The sequence below is a fragment of the Malaclemys terrapin genome, chromosome 2, assembly GCF_027887155.1.
Source record: "Malaclemys terrapin pileata isolate rMalTer1 chromosome 2, rMalTer1.hap1, whole genome shotgun sequence".
Classification (NCBI taxonomy): domain Eukaryota; kingdom Metazoa; phylum Chordata; order Testudines; family Emydidae; genus Malaclemys; species Malaclemys terrapin.
This window is the reverse complement of record NC_071506.1, coordinates 173,798,508-173,817,841: the sequence shown is the minus strand read 5'-3', so window position 1 is coordinate 173,817,841 and position 19,334 is coordinate 173,798,508. Positions and strand designations below refer to the sequence as shown.

General features: G+C 45.9%; 1 protein-coding gene across 1 annotated transcript in view; it reads left to right on the top strand.

Moving 5' to 3' along the window:
* Window positions 1–19,334, top strand: part of RECK (reversion inducing cysteine rich protein with kazal motifs) — a 134,582-nt gene that overhangs the window by 16,568 nt on the left and 98,680 nt on the right. The window contains exons 3-4 of the mRNA XM_054018966.1: window positions 2,365–2,439; window positions 8,512–8,548. Of these exons, the coding sequence (XP_053874941.1) occupies window positions 2,365–2,439; window positions 8,512–8,548 (112 nt within the window). The remainder of the gene's footprint in view (window positions 1–2,364; window positions 2,440–8,511; window positions 8,549–19,334) is intronic.

Here is a 19,334-nt window from a genome sequence, read left to right as displayed (position 1 = left end):
TGTCCTGCGGGTATAGAGGAAAACATTGCTAGGGGCTCAAATGGATGTCCCATTAATTACGCTAAAATGATATTTAGGTCCTAGGAAAGAGGAGGCTCCTAGACTGGGGGAAATGCGTAAATAAGGCCCGTGAGGAACCTGGCAACTGTAGAGTGGTAAAATGACCCTGGACATAAGGATGATGAGCTGATGTTGCTGCTAAATGGGAGAGACAGGGTTTGAGGGTAGGAAGGAAATGAAGTTGAATGTGGTGTCCCACGTTGTTAATCTCCAAGACTGAGTGGCCTGAGCTAATTTGCTTCCAGGCCTTCCAAAAATAAAAAGGTGATTTGCCAAAAGGGATGGTAGGGGAGTGGGAAGGAAGGGTATTCTTCAAAGGCTCAGCGTATAGTTTTCAATAAGGACAAACTGCTGCCATGAGGTGGATGTGGGGTGTACAGTAGCGGAGGGCCTTCTCTATTGGAACTTCTGCTTCTTCAATATGTTGTCCACATGGATTCCATAACCCACATTCTTTCCTCACAATAATGGAGTTCTGTACTACCAGGATTCTGTATTGGCAAAGGAACTGAGACACAGTTGGGCCAGGTCCACACTTTATGCCTTAAGGTGAGGAGGCATGAGGGCATCCAGGATATAGGAATGGCCCTAATGCACACTGGATTCTTTTGGCAAGCAATCACTGAGCACGTGCACACAGAATGGGATACATGTGGACAACATGTCTTGAAGAACCACAGTCACTGTAAGATAAGTACATTGTCTGAAGATATAATTTTGCCTTGATTCCTTCTCACCTTGCAACTGTCATGGCTGGGGGAAATGGGAGTAATATTTTTAGTGACACCCTCCCCCCTCTTCCAGATGAAACAGTCATAAATATTCATTGGGCATCTGTTACATATATAATTTGGGGAGCTGTCCATTTTCTGCTCAATAACTCGGGGAGCTCTCTACTTTCCAGTCATCAATGAACTGAAATTGGTTGTTCTAAAGGGCATGGAGGCACTGGCAGCTGGTTTCAGAATGAGACTGGCTTGACTATGCTGCAGAGGGCCAAAAAATCTTTGAAAGCTACATGAATTTCAGGCACTCCTTACCAAAGAGTAGGAATCCAGTCAAATGATACACTTAGAGAAGTGGAACTGCAGTAAAGTAATTCCTTGCTTTCAGTCACAAGTTAGCAGGAATGTTAGTATAAAATGTATCTTGTAGCAAGGAAGCGTGAAACTAGGTCCTAGCAGCTTTGTTTCTCTGAATCCCCAAAGATCTCCATATTATAACTTTTGTTACAGTCTAACTCGGGTGGGCAAACTATGGCCTGGGGGCCGCATCTGATCCTTCAGACATTTTAATGCGGTTCTTGAGTTCCCGCCAGGGAGCAGGGTCCCGGGCTTGCCCCGCTCCACACAGCTCCTGGAAGCAGGGGCATGTCTGCCTTCCGGCTCCTAAGCGTAGGGGCAGTCAGGGGGCTCCACGTGCTACTGCCCACCCCAAGCGCCGCCCCCGCAGCTCCCATTGGCTGGGAACCATGGCTCCTGGGAGCTGCTGGGACAGCACCTGTGGATGGAACAGTGCGCAGAGCCCCTGGCTGTGCCTCCGTGTAGGAGCTGGAAGGGGGGACATGCCGCTACTTCCAAGAGCTGCTTGAAGTAAGCGCCACTCGGAGCCTGCACCCCTGACCCCCTCACACGCTCCGACCCCCTGCCACAGCCATGATCCCCCTCCTGCACCTCCAACCCCTCATCCCCAGCCCCAGCCCAGAGCCTGCATCCCCAGCCAGAGCCTTCACCCCTGTCATGCCCCAGCCCAGAGCCCCCTCCTGCACCCTGAACTCCTCATTTCTGGCCCCCTAGCCAGAGCCCTCACCCCATCATGCACCCCAACCCCCCATTTTGTGAGCATTCATGGCCCACCATACAATTTCCATACCCAGATGTGGCCCTCCGGCCAAAAAGTTTGCCCACTTCTGGTCTAACGTGCTTTTTACTATCAATCTTGTGCTGTTGAATGGACCAAGAGTTTCTGAGTAAGAGAATATATATTCCATTTTTAGAAACAAGAAGAAATTTTCTTCCCCTCTCCAAAAACAAGTGTTGTATGTCTGAAAGATTGTCCAGTAAACTCAAATTACAAGTAAACTTTCTTTATATATGTATGTGTTATGTACACAATGTGAATGTGTTATGGTACACAAATTTACTGCTAGTGAAAGTTATCACAAAAACTTACTAATTAAATAAAACCAAACTGTGAATTTAGGAAAGCAAAATTAAAAAAGACAAATGAGCTTTAATGTATGCTTTTTTTTCCTAATTGGTTCTGATATTTTAAAAATGTTATCTTCTGATCTTTTTGTAACAGATTTTATCCTCTAAAAGTGATTCCCGTTTGAAACATTTGCTGCAGCGGGCACCAGAATATTGCCCAGAGTCAATGGTAAGCCTTGACTGTTTTTTGGTAAAACTGCTGAATCAGTATTGACAAACCTAAGCATTCAAAAGCCACTAGTGAGGTCTCAAAAATCACGAGATTTGGCTTAAAAATTGGAAATAAAATGAATCCAAAATGTATTATATTTGGCTTTTGGGTTTTGATCCTTTAGGGTTCGTTTTCAAGCTTTTCCTCCCGAAGCGTGAGGACTAGAAAACTTTTTAAAATGAAAGCTGAGATTCTCATTTAATCACTTGACTCTGGGAGCTAGGTTTTTAAGAAAAGACCAAATATTGCAAGACTTAGGATGCAATCAGAGAGTTGACAATCTTGCGAAATGTCCTGGGTTCATGGAAGTTACGAGAGATAGTGGAGGTTAAGATCTGCCTTATGTTGAGAGTAAATTTGTTTATAGTGGGCCAGATTGCCTCGTGTAATGTGGCTGCTATTACTCTCCTTGGAATTGTTGGCAGCCAGCATAATTTAGAGCAGCCTTCAGGTTATTTTAATTTTCACCAGGGGACAAGCCTGTCATGCATCCTGTCCAGCACTGGGGTAGTGCAAAGGAAAACTCTGTAGCTGTTATAACTACTCCTAGGTCATAGCTGAAAATCTGGAACAATCTTTTTATCGGTTAAGTAAAACTATGGATATCTGAATGAGATCTAAAAGTTCTCCAGTTAATTACTAGAAAATTATAGAGTGTATTGTATTTTACTGCTTGTTCAGTTACATTACTATAGAAATAACAATTAAGTAATATTCAGATTAATTAATCCAAAAGCCTTCTGCCTTGGAAAAACAGCAACAATTTTGCTTGACAATTCTAATACAAAATTCTAATTTTCTTACTTTACTGATCAGTTTTTATTACTTTATATAGTGTCAGCAGTGTGCTAGGCTCTTTTTAGACTAGTAAAGACCAAGTCCTTGTCCAAAAGAGTTTACTGTCTAAATGTACAGTGTATACGCCTAGATATTCTTTAGTTCTAATTTTCCATGAACCACTTTGTTACAGTGCTCCCCCTCATGGACTGCCTCCACTCCCAATCCACAAAGGCATGATTTTAAATGTTTTATTTCTGTGGATCATCAGTTAAGTCTTTCAGATCAGTAGTGGTCCACAACCACTGTTTGAAAACTGATGGTGTAAGTCAGAGGTGGGCAGTCTGCGGGCCAAACGTGGCCCATCAGGGTAATCCATTGGCGAACCGCGAGACAGTTTGTTTACATTGATCGTTCATAGGCACAGCTGCCTGCAGCTCCCAGAGGCTGTGGTTTGCTGTTACCAGCCAGATTGCAAGTTGGCGATAGCATTTGTGTTGATGCTTTGCTTTTTATTTTACATTTTGTTATGTTACAGAGTTAATGCTTCTCAGAGTTGGCAACTAGGGTTTATTGATGTCATGGAAGAAAATGTTTTCAAGAGTGAGATAAAGTCCAGGATGGGGAGTTTCTATGTGTAGGGAACAAAAAAGGGATGGTCTAGCAATTTTTTTGGGGTGAATGTGGAGGGGAAAGTACTGAATGGAATATACTTTTATGAAATAGTAATAGTTTAAAAGTGTGATTGCGCTCCCCAACCATGTATTTCATCTCTTTAATAGTGCTTTGATAAAGAGAAAGCAATCTAGGTATCTTTCTGTTTAAAAAGTTTAACAGTTTTAGTTTAACTCTATGCTTATTATTTTCAGACATTGCCTCCCCCCCTTTTTTTTTTTATTTGCTGTCAAATTTACATGGGTACTCTGTTAATAACATTAGACAAAAGACATGCAAAAGGTGTTCCAGTATAGCCTTCTGCTAGTTGGAACATGAATATATGAAATTTACTCTCCAAATCTCTCAGATGGTGGGGTAGAGGAGGCATTCTGGCAACTCATTCGAGAATGTGGATTGCAGACACTGGCAGATTGCGAGGCCACTTGGAATAATTTAGAGAATTGGGTTCAATGCAGAAGTCACAAACAGTGCAGTAATCACGATGAACTCAGTTATCTTTTAGGGAAAGAAAGGGAAGTACCTTTCATCAGTCCTCTGGTGACTAGTAGCAGTGCCAGAAGCCAGCTTTTTCCCCTAATGGCAGCAGTATCTCCTTTTGCTGGCTTCTAATCTGCTTTGATTTGGAGAGGGAGGCTGATGGAGGAGGAGGGGGGCCAGTAGAGGGAATTGATATTGACTATGTTAGCAAGGTGATAAGTGCTTTTTATATACCTATGTAAGTACTGTATTAAAAAGGAAATATCACAAGGAGTTTTTCCTGCCAGGATTGGCTATTGTTTCACTGCTGATGAGTAGTACTTTTACAACTCTTTTGAGAGGCACATGTTCAGCATTCCTTCACTTGTAGGCACTTAAATTTTTTATCTCTTCATTGTTTAGTCCAGCACCTTGACCTGCTAGCATCTACACCTCTGCTTCTATGGAATCTTCCTTCGGTGCCATAATACTGAGTTGATATGATGTATTATAGAAATGGTCGATTTTTTTTTTTCTAATGCTTGCTTAAAAAGCACTAAATGCAGTGACTTTGTGCTAATGCTAATGAAATAATTTAAGGCTCTTTTTAGATTATGTACGTACTTGTCCCATTTAGTGAACTGTAATATAACCATGTTTTGTTTAAAGAAACCCTGTTCAGAGGACTCCAAATCTGAGCCATTGAGCTTGTAGTACACAGTATGTGGAAATTTCCATAGCTTTCAATTTTTTGACCTTCTGAAATACTATGCAGCTTAACCACAATACTTCAGTCTCCACTTAAAGTTTTAGCTTAGTTTTCTCTCCGACCACAGGCAGCCATAACCATCTTAGTGAAACTGTGCTGAGGTCCAAAATGCAAGATGAGCAATATTCAGTCTTGGATATGTGAGATGTTAAAGATCTGTTGTTTCAAGATCCACTAGTGGGTAGGTATGGAAACTTTATCTACCTCAGTGATATCCCCAATTATTTCATTGTCTGATCTGGGCTTGGATCGCATTCAGAGGAAGAGTTGGATCCAACTGTTTGTTTGGACCCTCAACCTCCGTGCCATTCTTTTGGATAAATACATGTATCCCCTAACTATGACTGTATTGGACTAGACAAATTGACAGGAGTGGCAAGTGCCTCCCTGGGTGCTCTGTCCATACCACTCAACTCCAAGGTTTCCGTATCAGACTCCTTTGAGAGCTACAGTCTCGGTTCCACATTAAAGCAGGGATGTTTCCACAGATCCAAGACACTCAGATCCTATGCCAATGAATCCAGTACCAAGAGTTAGTCCCTACACTGATCCAAGACATATGCCAAGACAGATAATGCATCTTCACAAATCCGTATTTTGCATCAGGACCAAGAACCTACAGGCAACTCCTCTCTAGTTGAAAATGGTGGTGTAGCCTCAGCTCCCTCACCGTCTGAGGATGCTATTCAATTCAAAGAGTTAGTCAGCAGAAGTTTTCTACCTCAAAATTACCTTCTGTTTCACTGGAGGAAACTCCTCCTCTTTCTGACATCCTGGGGAATACCTCTACAAAGTTTCTCTGTTTCTTCTGCCAACCAAATGCTAAAAAAGCAGGTAAGGTATCAGATCCTGAAAGAGGGGTTTTCTTGTTTCCATGTACATCTTTCCCCTAATTCTCCTTTGGTGGCTGTAGTGATGTAGCGATCAAAAATGGAATCTTTATATTCTCCTCCCAGTGACAGAGATGGGGGGGGGGAGGGAAAATAGATTGATTCAGGGAGAAAATATCTTCATCTTCTTTAAACCTGAGGGTAGCTAACTACCTAGCTGTCATGGCGAGGTACCAGTTTCACCTGTGGGACAAGATTTCAATCTTTACCAAGAATCTTCCTGATGACTGCTGAAGACTGACTTATGCCCTTATTAAGGAGGGCCAGAACGTTGCTAGGCATGTGCTGTGTGAGACCTTTGTCTCTGGTGCATATTCAAGATCAATAGCTGCAGTGATATGCTGCTCCTCTCTTCCTCACGAAACAAAGCTGAAGATTGAAGACCTTCTATTTGAAATTGATGGACGTTTTAGTTGTAAAATGGATGCAATATTAGAGAAAATGAGACACAAGATTAACTGATGAATCTCTGGGTCTCTTGCACCTTTCAATAGAATAATTCCTGTGCCTGCCTTTGATATCTAAACACAATATTATCCAAATTATTCTTCATCTTTGTATGTTAACAGAGGCAGGCAATGCTATCAGCAGCAACAACAGTCCTTTGCTTCTCAGCAGCAATATAAAAGACATCCCTGTAAATCCAAGAAGAGAGAAAAGAATTCATCCTCCACTACCACTTTACCTTCAGCTAATCCTCAGGTCTGACATGAAGTTTGAGAGCAGCAAACCGTCCTTGAATTCTGTTCCCCTAATATTTGGAGACTGTTTATACCATTTTTTTTCTCTCCATGGATCACCATCTTGTAGTGGTGGAGAGGCTTGCGTGTCTCAATGACCCCGAGAGTGATGCTGCCTGGAGTCATGTACTCCGTTAGGGCTACCCATGGCAGAACAGTCAAGGGCGAGGTTCCAGACAAAGTGTGATCCAAGAAGTTCCTAACAGCAGAGCAGATGGAGGATAACTGCACAATGGAGGTGAAACTGTTGTGTAATGTTACAACGGCTGTGAAGATGGATGAAGGCTGCAGCAAATAGATGATCTCCAATCGTCATGGTGCCCATGCCATTGGTTTCAAGTTTTCTATCTGCCAAGAATAGTGTGGTGACTGTTGTGCACCAGTCTCCCCACTTTAAAAGAAGTCCTGCACAGGCATTTTCCAGTTTTTGGGAAAAATAATATTGCACCAGTCAAAAGTCCGGTGGTGATTGGCGAGTTGCGATGGGAACAGGACAGTGAAATCCAGAAGTTCCTAGTTGCAGACCGACACACAGGCGGTGGGGGTGTGATTCAGTTGTTTTGCTCGAGGATTGAGGTGGGTCGAGCATCTCAGCAGCTGCACTCATGACTGAAACATCTGCCCTCATTGCAATAGAACGTGTGGTTCAAGGATTGGCCTTATTAGCCACCTGAGGACCCGTAACTCCCATGGAAGATGATCATACTCAGTAACGAGTGATCGCCCATCATCATTATACCATTTTTACAGCAAGTGGCAAAAGATCACCTTGAACAGATGGGTCTTGGACGGTATAAAAGACAAATATACGTATCCAGTACAAAATAGATTCTTGTAACATAAATGGAAAGGATTAAGGGTGAGAGCTTAAAGGATAAAGTAATAGTAATTTTTGGGAAAGTTTTAGAAACCATCTTGAGTTGAGGATATATGTTATGTTTCAGTCTGCACTTTTAATGCTACTATCCTTCTCTTCCTCACCCACCAAAACCCCCCCAAACAAACCAAAACCAGCCTGGGCAGCCATAAGTCTAACAATTCCTAACTTTCAACTACTTGACTTTGCAGCTTAAATATCTTCCTTTTAATGTTACTCTTTACATGTAATTCCTTTTTATTTTATTTTATTTTTAAAGGAAAGAGGTAAAACAAATAACATGATGTACAATTGTAACCCCTATGATACATCATCTTGGTCTGAATTCTGAATCTTTTAGCACTATGACACTTTCAGCCCACTTTTTCCAAATGGTAGTACTGCTTGCTATATTTCCACAGCTGGAAATATGCAGAGGGTACCTTGAAGAAGAAGGGGTAGTTACTTACAGTAACTGTTTGATAGAGTTGTCTACTACATGCACACACTTGTATCTTCCAGGATGTAGAAATGCCCATAGCTTTCAGTTTTTGCCATTGTCTAAAGTATGTTTTGCACCTGCAAAAAAACAATCCCCCCCCCCAAACCCCACTTTTAATTAAAATACGCTAGAGAGAGGAGTCCTTTTGGGTCACATCATCCTTTTCTTGACAGTGAACACCAGATGATATTTGTCTCTGATTTTTGTGTTTTTTGAGAAGGAGGCAGAGGTCTTCCATGAGATCAATTATTTTACAGAGGTATTGACACTATTTTGTATCGGTGTTAAATCATCTATTATATTTAAAAGCTTTTAATCTATCATAAATAAAGACTTGTGTTTAATTGCATTTTATTTTTCAGGGAGAAGTTTGGGGTTGTATAAATTCTTCTTTGCCAGGTAAGAACTATTAGACTATTCTAATTTATATTTTGCCTTTGCTGATAAAAGGCTTAATTCAACAACAAATTGTTTAGTTTCCATATTGTACATGTTTCAAAATAGTTTTGCTTTGATAAGGCTTCCACATAAGCCAGAAATATTTTTGTTTGCTTTTTTCATTTACCCCAAATTGTGGTGCTTTGACTTTGTCAAAATTGGAAAGCAAATACATTTTTTCTTATCCTATTTTCTCATGTAGAAAATACATTAAATGTATAAGTTGTATTACATTGATGTTTACTCAAATATCTCTTATCCATTTCTTGCCTATGTTGAAGAAAAAGGTCAAGGGTTTGGGGATTCGTCCTTAAAAGTATTGAAAAGCCTAGAGTCAGCACTCCTTTGCCTTTTTAAAAGATTCTAGATGTCATGTGATTGCCTATTTCCCCCTAAAATACTGTCCCCTTCTAGACCTTAACTTCTAATTTTTTAATTAAAAATGTATACCACTCTTATTCAGTCTGGAATATGGGGGTGGGATTCATGATGTCGTACTGAGATTAAGCAGTAGCTGTTTCATTAAAGATAGTTTGGCGCTCTAAGTCCCATCTGTCTCTCCTAAATTATCTAATTTTGCTCTGCCTTGTCACAGAATAGTCACAGTAACCCTTTCCTGTTCCTTTTGGACAAAGAAAGTTGGAGTAAAATTAGCATACCGTAGCTGAAAAGGTGGAAAAACAGGAAAAAAAAAAGACAGTTCTTACAGGCTGCTCAACCTGCCACCAGTGAGCCTACCTGCTTTTCTTGTTCTCAGGAGTCAAACTGTCAATTCCAGTAGTTTCATAGGGTCTGAGGAATCTTGTAGGTTCTAGTCCTTGTTTTTGCACTAATTTATTATGTAACCTTGCTTATGCTACTTCGGCCCACATTTTCAATGGTGTTTAAGCTTAATGGTGCTCAGCATTGCAATGCCTGTTTCATTTTCAAAGTGATTTAGGCACTTAGCCTAATTAGTGCCTCTAGCACTTTTGAAAATGAGACTTAAGCTCCTAAATCAGTTAGGTGTGGCAATGCTCAGTGCTGCAATGCCTAAATTCCTTTAAAAATCTGGGTGTTCGTCTGTGTCAGTTTTCCAGTTTGTAAAATGGGGATCTTGTGAGACTATTTTGTAACTAATGCTTGGGAGGCAGTGTTGTCTAGTGTTTAGAACATGAGTAGCTGTCAGGAGATCTGGCTTTAGGCCCAGTACAGCCACTGGCACATTGTAACCCTAGATAAGTAACTTAACTTCTCTGTGCTTTAGTTCATACCATCTTTGACATGAGGATAACAACACTCACCTTTGCAAAGTGCCTTGAAATCTTTGACTGAAATATGAATATTTCATATTTTCTCCAGAGACTGTGGCTAATGTTTCAACTGGGGATAATATCAAATCTCTCTTTCTAGAAAACCAACTTGTGCAGGGTGGACTGCAGATATTAGTCTCCCTGCTTAAGAGGGCTTGTTTGAGTTACAGAATGGTTGAGGGGCAGTGGTCGTCTTGAAAGAAAAGAATGCATACTGTTAGAACACAGGTTTGTAAAGAAAGTGCTGCTGCTGTTTGGAGACTCCTAGGATGGAAACTGGTGCTGAACAGCTACTCTTTAATTGTTTGCCTTGATTTTCTGAACTAATGTGAGGCCTCTGGGATGTTTGAGGTAGAATTCTAGTCCCCTCTTCTCCTAGGAGCAGAGAAATCTTTCTTTTGAGGCTGAACATATCACAGATGGTCTGTGTCACAGTATAATCTTATCAGGGGAGTGAAGTCGTCTTTCTGTAGTATCCAGAACCTGATGTCTAGATGGAGGACATCCCTCCACATTAGACAGTTTGGTACTGTTCTCATATGACCGACTTTTTGCAGCTGCTTTTAAGGATGTGCAGGTGACACAGTTACCTTAGAGAGTCCATGATGCGATTTTTTTTTTTTTTTTTTTCCTTTTTTCCAGTTTTCCCTCTCCATAACAAGGTGATGGGCAAAATAAATACCATAGTAGTTTCTTCCTGTGGTCTGAGAGGGAGGGCCTAGGTTACAGATGTGGTATGCAGTCTATGGTTGCTTTCATTTTCCCCACATATCCTTTCCCAATAAGGATAGGTGGAGAATGTCTTTCAGTCTTATCTTAAAATGCTGGCATTGACAGCGTAATAAGAGTTCTTCGAGTGCTTGCTCATATTGATTCCAATTATGTGTGCGCGCGCTGCGTGCACGATCGTCGGAGAATTTTTAGTCTAGCAACACCCGGTGGGTCAGCTATGGAGCCCCCTGGAGTGGCACCTTCATGGCACTGGATATATACCCCAGCCGACCCAGCGTCCCCTCAGTTCCTTCTTACCGCCCGTTGGACCTGTGGAGCGCGGCATTGCTGTCCTCCACTCTCCCTAGTTTTTACTTCCTGGTTTAGATAACTATTCTAGTTCTTATAGTTATATAGTTAGTGTAGTACAATAGTTTGATAATTGTAGAATTAGTTTTTGTAAGTAAAGTTAGCGGACCGGAAGGGGTCCCTCTCCCTTCCTTCCTGCGTGCCGCCCGGGCTCATGCCCAAGGCTCCGGGGTTTAAGCCGTGCTCAGTCTGTTCGAAGCCTATGCCAACGGGAGACCCCCACAACTCTTGTTTAAAGTGCCTCCAGGAGTCTCACGAGGCCGAAAAGTGTAAGATCTGTAAGGCTTTCAGGCCTCCAACCAAAAAGGAGTGGGACTGTAGACTCAAGCAGCTCCTTATGGAGGCGGCCCTCAGCCCGGATCCCCCTTCAGCATGCCAAGTTCCGGCACCGAGTGCCTTGGTGCGCAGTGGTCCGGTGGCGACTTCGAGTACTGCACCGCGGGGAGACTCGGATAGAGACCCACGGCACCGGTCCTTGCCGGCGCCGCATCCAGCGCAAGTACCTCGGCGCCGTTCCCTGTCCCCAGGACAGAAGAGACCTTGCAAGCCAGAGGGGGCTACCTCCCAACAACAGGTGTCGGCACCCCTTTTGCCAACCTCGGGCTCGCGTCTGGCACTGGAGCAACCGAGGGTACAGGGGCTGATACCGGCACGGTTGACTCCGGCACTGAGGGAAAAGCCATTGACTCCGGCGTGTACTGGCTCCCCGACCCACGCCGTGGTTGAGTCCCGACTTCCATCGACGCCAGAGACGTTTGCAACAGCGAGGGACCTCATTGCCCTTACAGAACCGGCACCGGCTCAGGCTACGGCACTGCATCCCACCTGTGTGGTGCAGTCTAGGGGCAAGCCAGCCCTAATACATCCACCATCTCCGACCGTGGACACTCGGCACTGCTCCCAATTTTGGAGCAGGTCCCCATGCTGCTCGCAGTCCCGGCGCCACTCTCTATCACGGCACCGTTCCGCCTCATGGCACTGCTCTGGACCTCGGTACCATTCGGACTCCCGACGCCACACCCAGCACCAGTCAGAGTGCCGATCCCATTTAAGAAGCTGCTCCCGGCACCGCTCCCGCAGGCTGTCTTCATCGTGATCCAGACCTGGATCCCGGTATCGGTATGACCATCGGCACTGTTCTAGATCCTGGTACCACTCTCCGGCATCGTGCCGGCACCGCTGTCCTGTGGCCCGGCACCATTTCCACCAGAGTCGACACAGGCACGCCCTGCACCGCCCTGGCCCTCGCGCTCCGCTTCACGCTCCTCAGTCGGATGACGTGTCCCACTTAGCCTATCTCGCACCAGGCCAAGCAGAGGGTAACCTGGGTCAATGGCAGGACGAAACCCAAGACCCTAGCCAGGAGCCTGCACAGTGGTCCTTCTGGACCCCGTGGGCGTACCACCAAGCCCAAGGGGTTCCACCCACAGCCTCCTGCTCAGCCCATTCAGAGCCCCAAGTACCGGAGGCCACCATCAGTCATCCCCCTCCGGGGGGGTATGGAGCACCTGCACCCACCCCAATGCAGGCCCCAGACCCTGACACAGCGGATCAAGGGCATCAGGACCCCTCGCAACTGGACCTGCCACAGAATCCATTAGCCCCTGTAGCATCTTCCTCATCTTCTCCAGATGAGGCGGTGGCGGGGACAACGACCTCAGGTCCCCTTCCGATAGACCTATGTGCTCACCAAGACCTTTTACGTAGGGTGGCATGTAATATGGATCTCCAAGCGGAGGAGATAGTGGAGTTGGAGGACTCGGTGGTGGACATCCTTTCAGCTGACGCCCCATCCTGGGTAGCATTGCTCATCATCCGCACCATACAAGCCAACGCCAAGACAATATGGCAGACTCCTGCCTCTATCCCACCTACGGCCAGAGGAGTAGAGAGAAAATACTTTAGAAGGAACAAAGAGTATGACTACCTATATACTCACCCTCGGCCGTGTTCACTGGTGGCATCCTCAGTGAACGCAAGGGAACGGCATGGTCAACAGGCTGCAGCGCCCAAATCTAAAGTCGCCAAGCGTTTCAATTTGTTTGGACACAAAATTTACTCAGTGGGGGGCCTTCAGCTCAGAGTCACAAACCAACAAGTGCTCTTGAGCCATTATGATTATAACTCGTGGAATTCCATGGGAAAATTTAAGGAGTTGATTCCGTGAGAGTCCAGGGATGAGTTTGGGGCTTTAGTGGAAGAGGGCAAAAAGGTGGCTAGGACCTCCTTGCAGGCCTCCCTTGATGTAGCTGACTCTGCGGCTAGGACCTTGACGTCGGGCATAGCTATGCGACGCATCTCCTGGCTTCAGGTATCTGGCTTACTGCCAGAACTGCAGCAGACCCTGCAGGATCTACCATTTGATGGGCAGGGCCTGTTCTCGGATAAAATGAACTCTAGAGCCAAAAAGACTCCAGAACCATCATGGGCTCCTTGGGGATGCATGTCCCAGGTACCCAGCGCAAGCCCTTTAAACCACAGCCTCAAAGATTCTAACCCCCCCCCCCCCCGGTCCGTCCAAGGCGGGACTTTTACAGAAGATGTGGACGAGGTGGCAGAAAGCCTAAACCATTGTCGGGGCCTAGGCAAAATTTTTGAAGATGCGCTCAAGGACCAGTCATCATCCAGGATCTTTTCCCTCCATTTCAAGATCGTCTCTCCCATTTCCATCATGCTCGGTCCCTTATAACTTCAGACCGATGGGTTCTTCGCACGGTGGAAAGGGGATATTCTCTCCAATTTTCTTCCTCCCTGTCCCTCTTCAGGGACCCCTCTCACAAGCAACTCCTTATACAGGAGGTCTTCACGCTCCTGTCCATGGGAGCGATTGAGGAGGTTCCATCAGAACTAAGGGGCAGGGGGTTCTACTCACACTACTTCCTAATCCCCAAGGCAAAAGGAGGGCTTCGATCCATATTAGATCTGCGCAGACTCAACAAATTCATGGTAAAATTGAAGTTCGGCATGGTCTCATCGGGGACCGTTATCCCTTCCCTGGATCCTGGAGACTGGTACGCCGCCCTCGACATGAAGGACACGTACTTTCACATAGCAATTTACCCTCCGCACAGGCGTTTCCTTTGCTTTGTGGTAAATCATGAACACTACCGATTTGCTGTCCTGCCCTTCGGGCTGTCCGCGTCTCCAAGAGTGTTCACCAAATGTATGGCCATCGTGGCAGCCTACCTTCGTCGACAATGGATTCAGGTCTTTCCGTATCTAGACAACTGACTCATTCAGGGCCACATCAGGGAAGAAGTGCGATCCCATGTCCGGCTCATCCTAGGCATGTTCCACAAGCTGGGCATCCTGCTCAACAGTGAAAAGTCAACTCTGGAACCAACCCAGAGAATAGTTTATCGGGGCAGTCTTAGACTCCAGACTTGCCCACGTTCTCCTGCCAGACACTCATTTTCAGGCTATGGCAAACATCATCTGCAGCCTCCAAACTTCCCGACTTCACGATAAAGACTTGCCTCGGCCTTCTGGGGCACATGGTGTCGTGCACTTACGTAACCAGGTACGCCAGACTTTGGCTCCGCCCGCTTCAGGCCTGGGTATCAACGGTCTATCGTCCAGGTCGGGACAGCCTCACCATAGTGGTTCCGGAATCGGTCTTGACCTCCCTCAGCTGGTGGCTGAGCCACATGTCGGTGTGCAAAGGGGTACCATTTCACACCCCACAACCTTTCTTATACCTTGTCACAGATGCATCATCTCTGGGCTGGGGCGCCTACCTTGGGGAACACCAGACGCAGGGCCTTCGGACCGCATCCGAACTAACTCAGCACATCAATGTACGAGAGCTGATGGCAGTACACCTAACGTGTTAGGCGTTTCGTGGTTTCCTACATGGCCGTTGTGTGGCAGTCCTCACAGACAACACCACGGCCATGTTCTACATCAACAAGCAAGGGGGAGCCTGGTTGTCCCCCCTATGCCAGGAGGCCGTTCGTCTGTGGGAGTTCTGCATAGTCCACTCAATACATCTGGTGGCGTTGTTTCTCCTGGAGGTACAAAACACGCGGCAGATCACCTCAGCAGATCTTTCCGGCCTCACGAGTGGTCCATTCGCCCAGACGTCATCCACTTCATTTTCCTGAGATGAGGGTTTCCCCAGGTCAACCTATTCACCTCCCGCAACAATCGGAAGTGCCAGGTATTCTGTTCTCTCCAGGGATGTTCTCCGGGATCCCTATCGGATGCTTTCCTACTCCCGTAGAAAGACCAGCTATTCTGTGCGTTCCCTCCATTCCCACTAGTCCACAAAGTCTTTCTCAAGTTACGAAGGGACGAGACACGCATGATTCTGGTTGCTCCAGCATGGCCCAGACAGCACTGGTATACCACACTCCTGGAGCTATTGGTAGCACCTCCGATCACACTCCTCTTGTGGCCGAACCTGATATCACAAGACCATGGTCACCTCTGTCATCCCGACCTGCAATCCCTCCACCTTACAGCATAGATGCTGCATGGCTAACTCGATCGGAGTTACTCTGCTCACAATTGGTGCAGCAAGTTCTGTTGGGCAGTAGGAAACCCTCCACTCGGGCCACGTACCTGGCCAAATGGAAGCGATTCTCCTGCTGGTGCGGGCAGCGCGCCACGCCTCCATTACAGGCGTCAATACCTTTCATCCTAGACAGTCTCCTATCCCTGAAGCAGCAGGGCCTGGCGACATCATCTATCAGGGTGCACCTGGCAGCCATCTTGGTGTTCCATCCAGGAGAACGTGCTTCCTCTGTCTTCTCCAACCCGATCGTTGTTAGATTTCTGAAGGGTCTAGATCGTCTCTATCCACAAGTACGACAACCGGTTCCAGCATGGGACCTAAACCTGGTCCTTTCTACACTCACGGGGCCCCTCTTTGAGCCGATGGCCACCTGTTCACTCCTTTATCTATCTTGGAAGACAGCCTTCCTTGTAGCCATCACTTCAGCGAGACGCGTATCTGAAATCAGAGCCCTCACGTCTGAACCACCGTATACAGTTTTCCACAAAGACAAGGTGCAGCTTCGCCCCCACCTTGCCTTCCTTCCCAAGGTGGTATCTACCTTTTATGTTAACCAGGACGTTTTCCTCCCAGTCTTTTATGCCACGTGGCAGGATCAACACATGCACTCTCTAGAGGTTCGTAGGGCCCTCGCATTCTATATCGAGTGTACAAAGCCGTTTAGGAAAATGACTCAGCTCTTTGTTGCAGTGGCTGACGGGATGAAAGGCCTACCGGTCTCCTCGCAACGCGTTTCCTCATGGATCACGTCTTGTACCCATGCTTGTTACGACTTGGCCGGTGTCCCGACTCCGCGCCTCACAGCTCACTCCACGAGTGCTCAAACCTCGTTGGCCGCTTTCCTGACTCATGTTCTGATATTAGAGAGCTGTAGAGCTGCTGTTTGGTCATCTGTACATACCTTTTGCAGCTCACTACGCATTAGTTCAGCAGTCCAGAGACGACGACGCATTTGGTTCAGTGGTTCTGCACTCAGCGATGTCTCACTCCGACCCCACCGCCTAGGTAAGGCTTGGGAGTCAACTAATTGGAATCAATATGAGCAAGCACTCGAAGAAGAAAAGACGGTTACTCACCTTTGTAACTGTTCTTCGAGATGTGTTGCTCATATCCATTCCAAACCCACCCTCCTTTCCCACTGTCGGAGTAGCTGGCAAGAAGGAACTGAGGGGGCGCTGGGTCGGCTGGGGTATATATCCAGTGCCATGAAGGCGCTACCCAGGGGACTCCACAGCTGACCCACCAGGTGTTGCTAGGGTAAAAATTCTCCGATGATTGTGCACGCAGCACGCGCACACCTAATTGGAATGTATATGAGCAACACATCTCGAAGAACAACAGTTACAAAGGTGAGTAACTCTCTTTTTAACCTCATGTAAGTTTTCCCTTCTGGGAGCGGCAGGGAGCCTGCCTTAGCCCCACTGAGCCACCAACTGGAAGTCTCCCGAGATAAGTGCTGCTCGGTGGGAGCCTGCAACCCAGCCCTGAGCCCCCTCCCGGAGGCAGCACCCCATGTCCCCTCCTAAACCCCAACACTTTGCTCCAGCCCGGAGCCCCCTCCTGCACCCAAACTCCCTCCCAGAGCTTACACCTTTCATCCCCTCCTGCATCCCAACCCCCTGGCCTAGGCTCAGCTTAGAGCCCCCTTCCACACTCCAAACTCCTTGGCCCTAGCCCTGAGCCCTCACCCCCTCACGAACCCCAACCTCCCCCCCGCCCCAGCCCGGTGAAAATGAGTGAGGGTGTGGGAGAGTGAGCGACGGAGAGAGGGGAAGATGGAGTGAGTAGGGCGGGGCTTCAGGGAAAGGGCGTGGTAGATCCTGGGTCGCACTTAAATTCAGAAAGTGATCTTGTGTGTAAAAAAGGTTGGAGATCACTGCTGTTCAGGCTCCTCTTTTACCAAAAGGTTCCTCAGTTCCTAATAAATCTAAATCCCTTTTCCCAACACCGTTGTTTCATCCACTCATTAAGACCATGCACCCCTGCTTGCTAAATGGCCCTGCACATGGAACTGGAAGCATTTCAAAGAATACTACAAAGAATGGAGGTCCTGGACTTTAATCTCTTACCTATCAGCTCTAATTTGGCCTCCAGGAACTCTCTCCTACCTTTCTCTATGTAATTGGTTCCTACATCTACCATGACCACCTGCTCCTCCCCAGCGCTGTACAAAAGACTGTCTATATGTTTTCTGAGGCTCGCAACCTTCCCACCCAGAAAGCAATTCACCATGCCATTCTCCCAGTCATCACTAACCCAACTATCTATATTTCTAATAATCAAATCCCCCGTTACTATTACCTGTCTCTTTCTAGTAACTGGCGTCCCCGCCCCTGGAGGGGTAGCGTCAGTGTGAGATGATATCATGACATCATCTGGAAGGATCGTTTCCCTCTGCTCCAGCTTTGTTCTCCTTCCCTGAGACTTTCATTCTCACCAACAGCACAAAGGTTGTCAGACTGGGAGTGGGATTGCTCTACTGTGTCCCTGGAAGTCTTGTCTCCCTTAGCTCCTCCAGTTCAGTCTCAAGAGCCTGTATTCAGTCTCTGAGGGCCATGAGATGTTTGCACCGAATGAACACACATGCCATCTGCCTGCAAGGCAGGTAATCATACATGCTACCTTCAGTGCAATAAACTGGATGGCCCCCAGAATGCTGCCTGCATTATTTTTACTCTTCTTTGGGTTTTTTTGGGGAGGTGATTGGCCTATCTCCCTCTCACACACCCTCTCTAAACTCCTCTGTTTGCTGCTCCTGTTCGCTAGCTCCTCTGATTGTATAGGAGCTGGCTGTTACTCAAACTCTGTATATATATTTTCAAAAGCACTTAAGTCCCATTGACTCTCATCTATATGCTCAATGTTCCTGAGAGCATTCTACATGATCAACTTTCATGAAATCCCTAGGGAAGCCCCTTGAGATAAAATCCTGGATCTGTTACTTCAAGTAACAGTTACTTCATTGCCACTTGAATCCCTATCTTCATTATCAATGTTTTATCTATCGGAGTAGCCTTTTTAATCGCTATCGCTTGTCCAGATGGATTGTCTGAACTAGTTTCATTGTATGTGTAATCATAATACAGTAATTCCTCCAACTGATAAAAATGGTCCTTTGGCCTTTAGGAAGGTAACTAAAAAGTACAAATGCAAAACAAGATTAAAATCAGGTATTTAAATCAAGGTTTGCTATTTGCACATTTAAATCATGATTAAAATCAGTTATTTAAATTGCTTTGACTTAAATCAATCCACTCTGCTTTTTAACTGCCTTTTAACATGCTATAACAGCTAGAAAGAGAGTCCACACCATTTAACTAGTCAGCTATCTGTGGACCACTGGTCCAGAGACCATAGTTTAGGAACCATTTCTGTAATGAGTGTTCTTTTATACTACACTAATCTCTACTATTTGAGCACCTCACAAAAAATATTAGAAGTACATGCTCCAGACTGCTGTGAACAGAAGTTACAACTCCATTAATGTATGTTCAGATTGCCTTAGTCACAAAATCAGTTTTTGTGCCATTGTAAGCATAACTCAACAAAACTTTAGATGTGGCAGCAGATCTTGTTATACACAAGATCACCTGATGGTTTTGAGATACCCCTGAGAGAGGACCACACGCAATAAAACTTACACCATAGCCAGGTTCTTGTGGCATCTTTAACTTGGCATGTATCTGTAGCTGCTTTGTGTGTTCTACCTTGAACTTTAATACAGTAACTCCTCACTTAAAGTCGTCCTGGTTAACGTTGTTTTGATGTTAAGTTGCTGATCAATTAGAAGGAAGCATTTCACAACTTTAAACGAGCATGTTCCTTAAGGTCGTTTGGCAGCCGCCTGTTTTGTCGACTG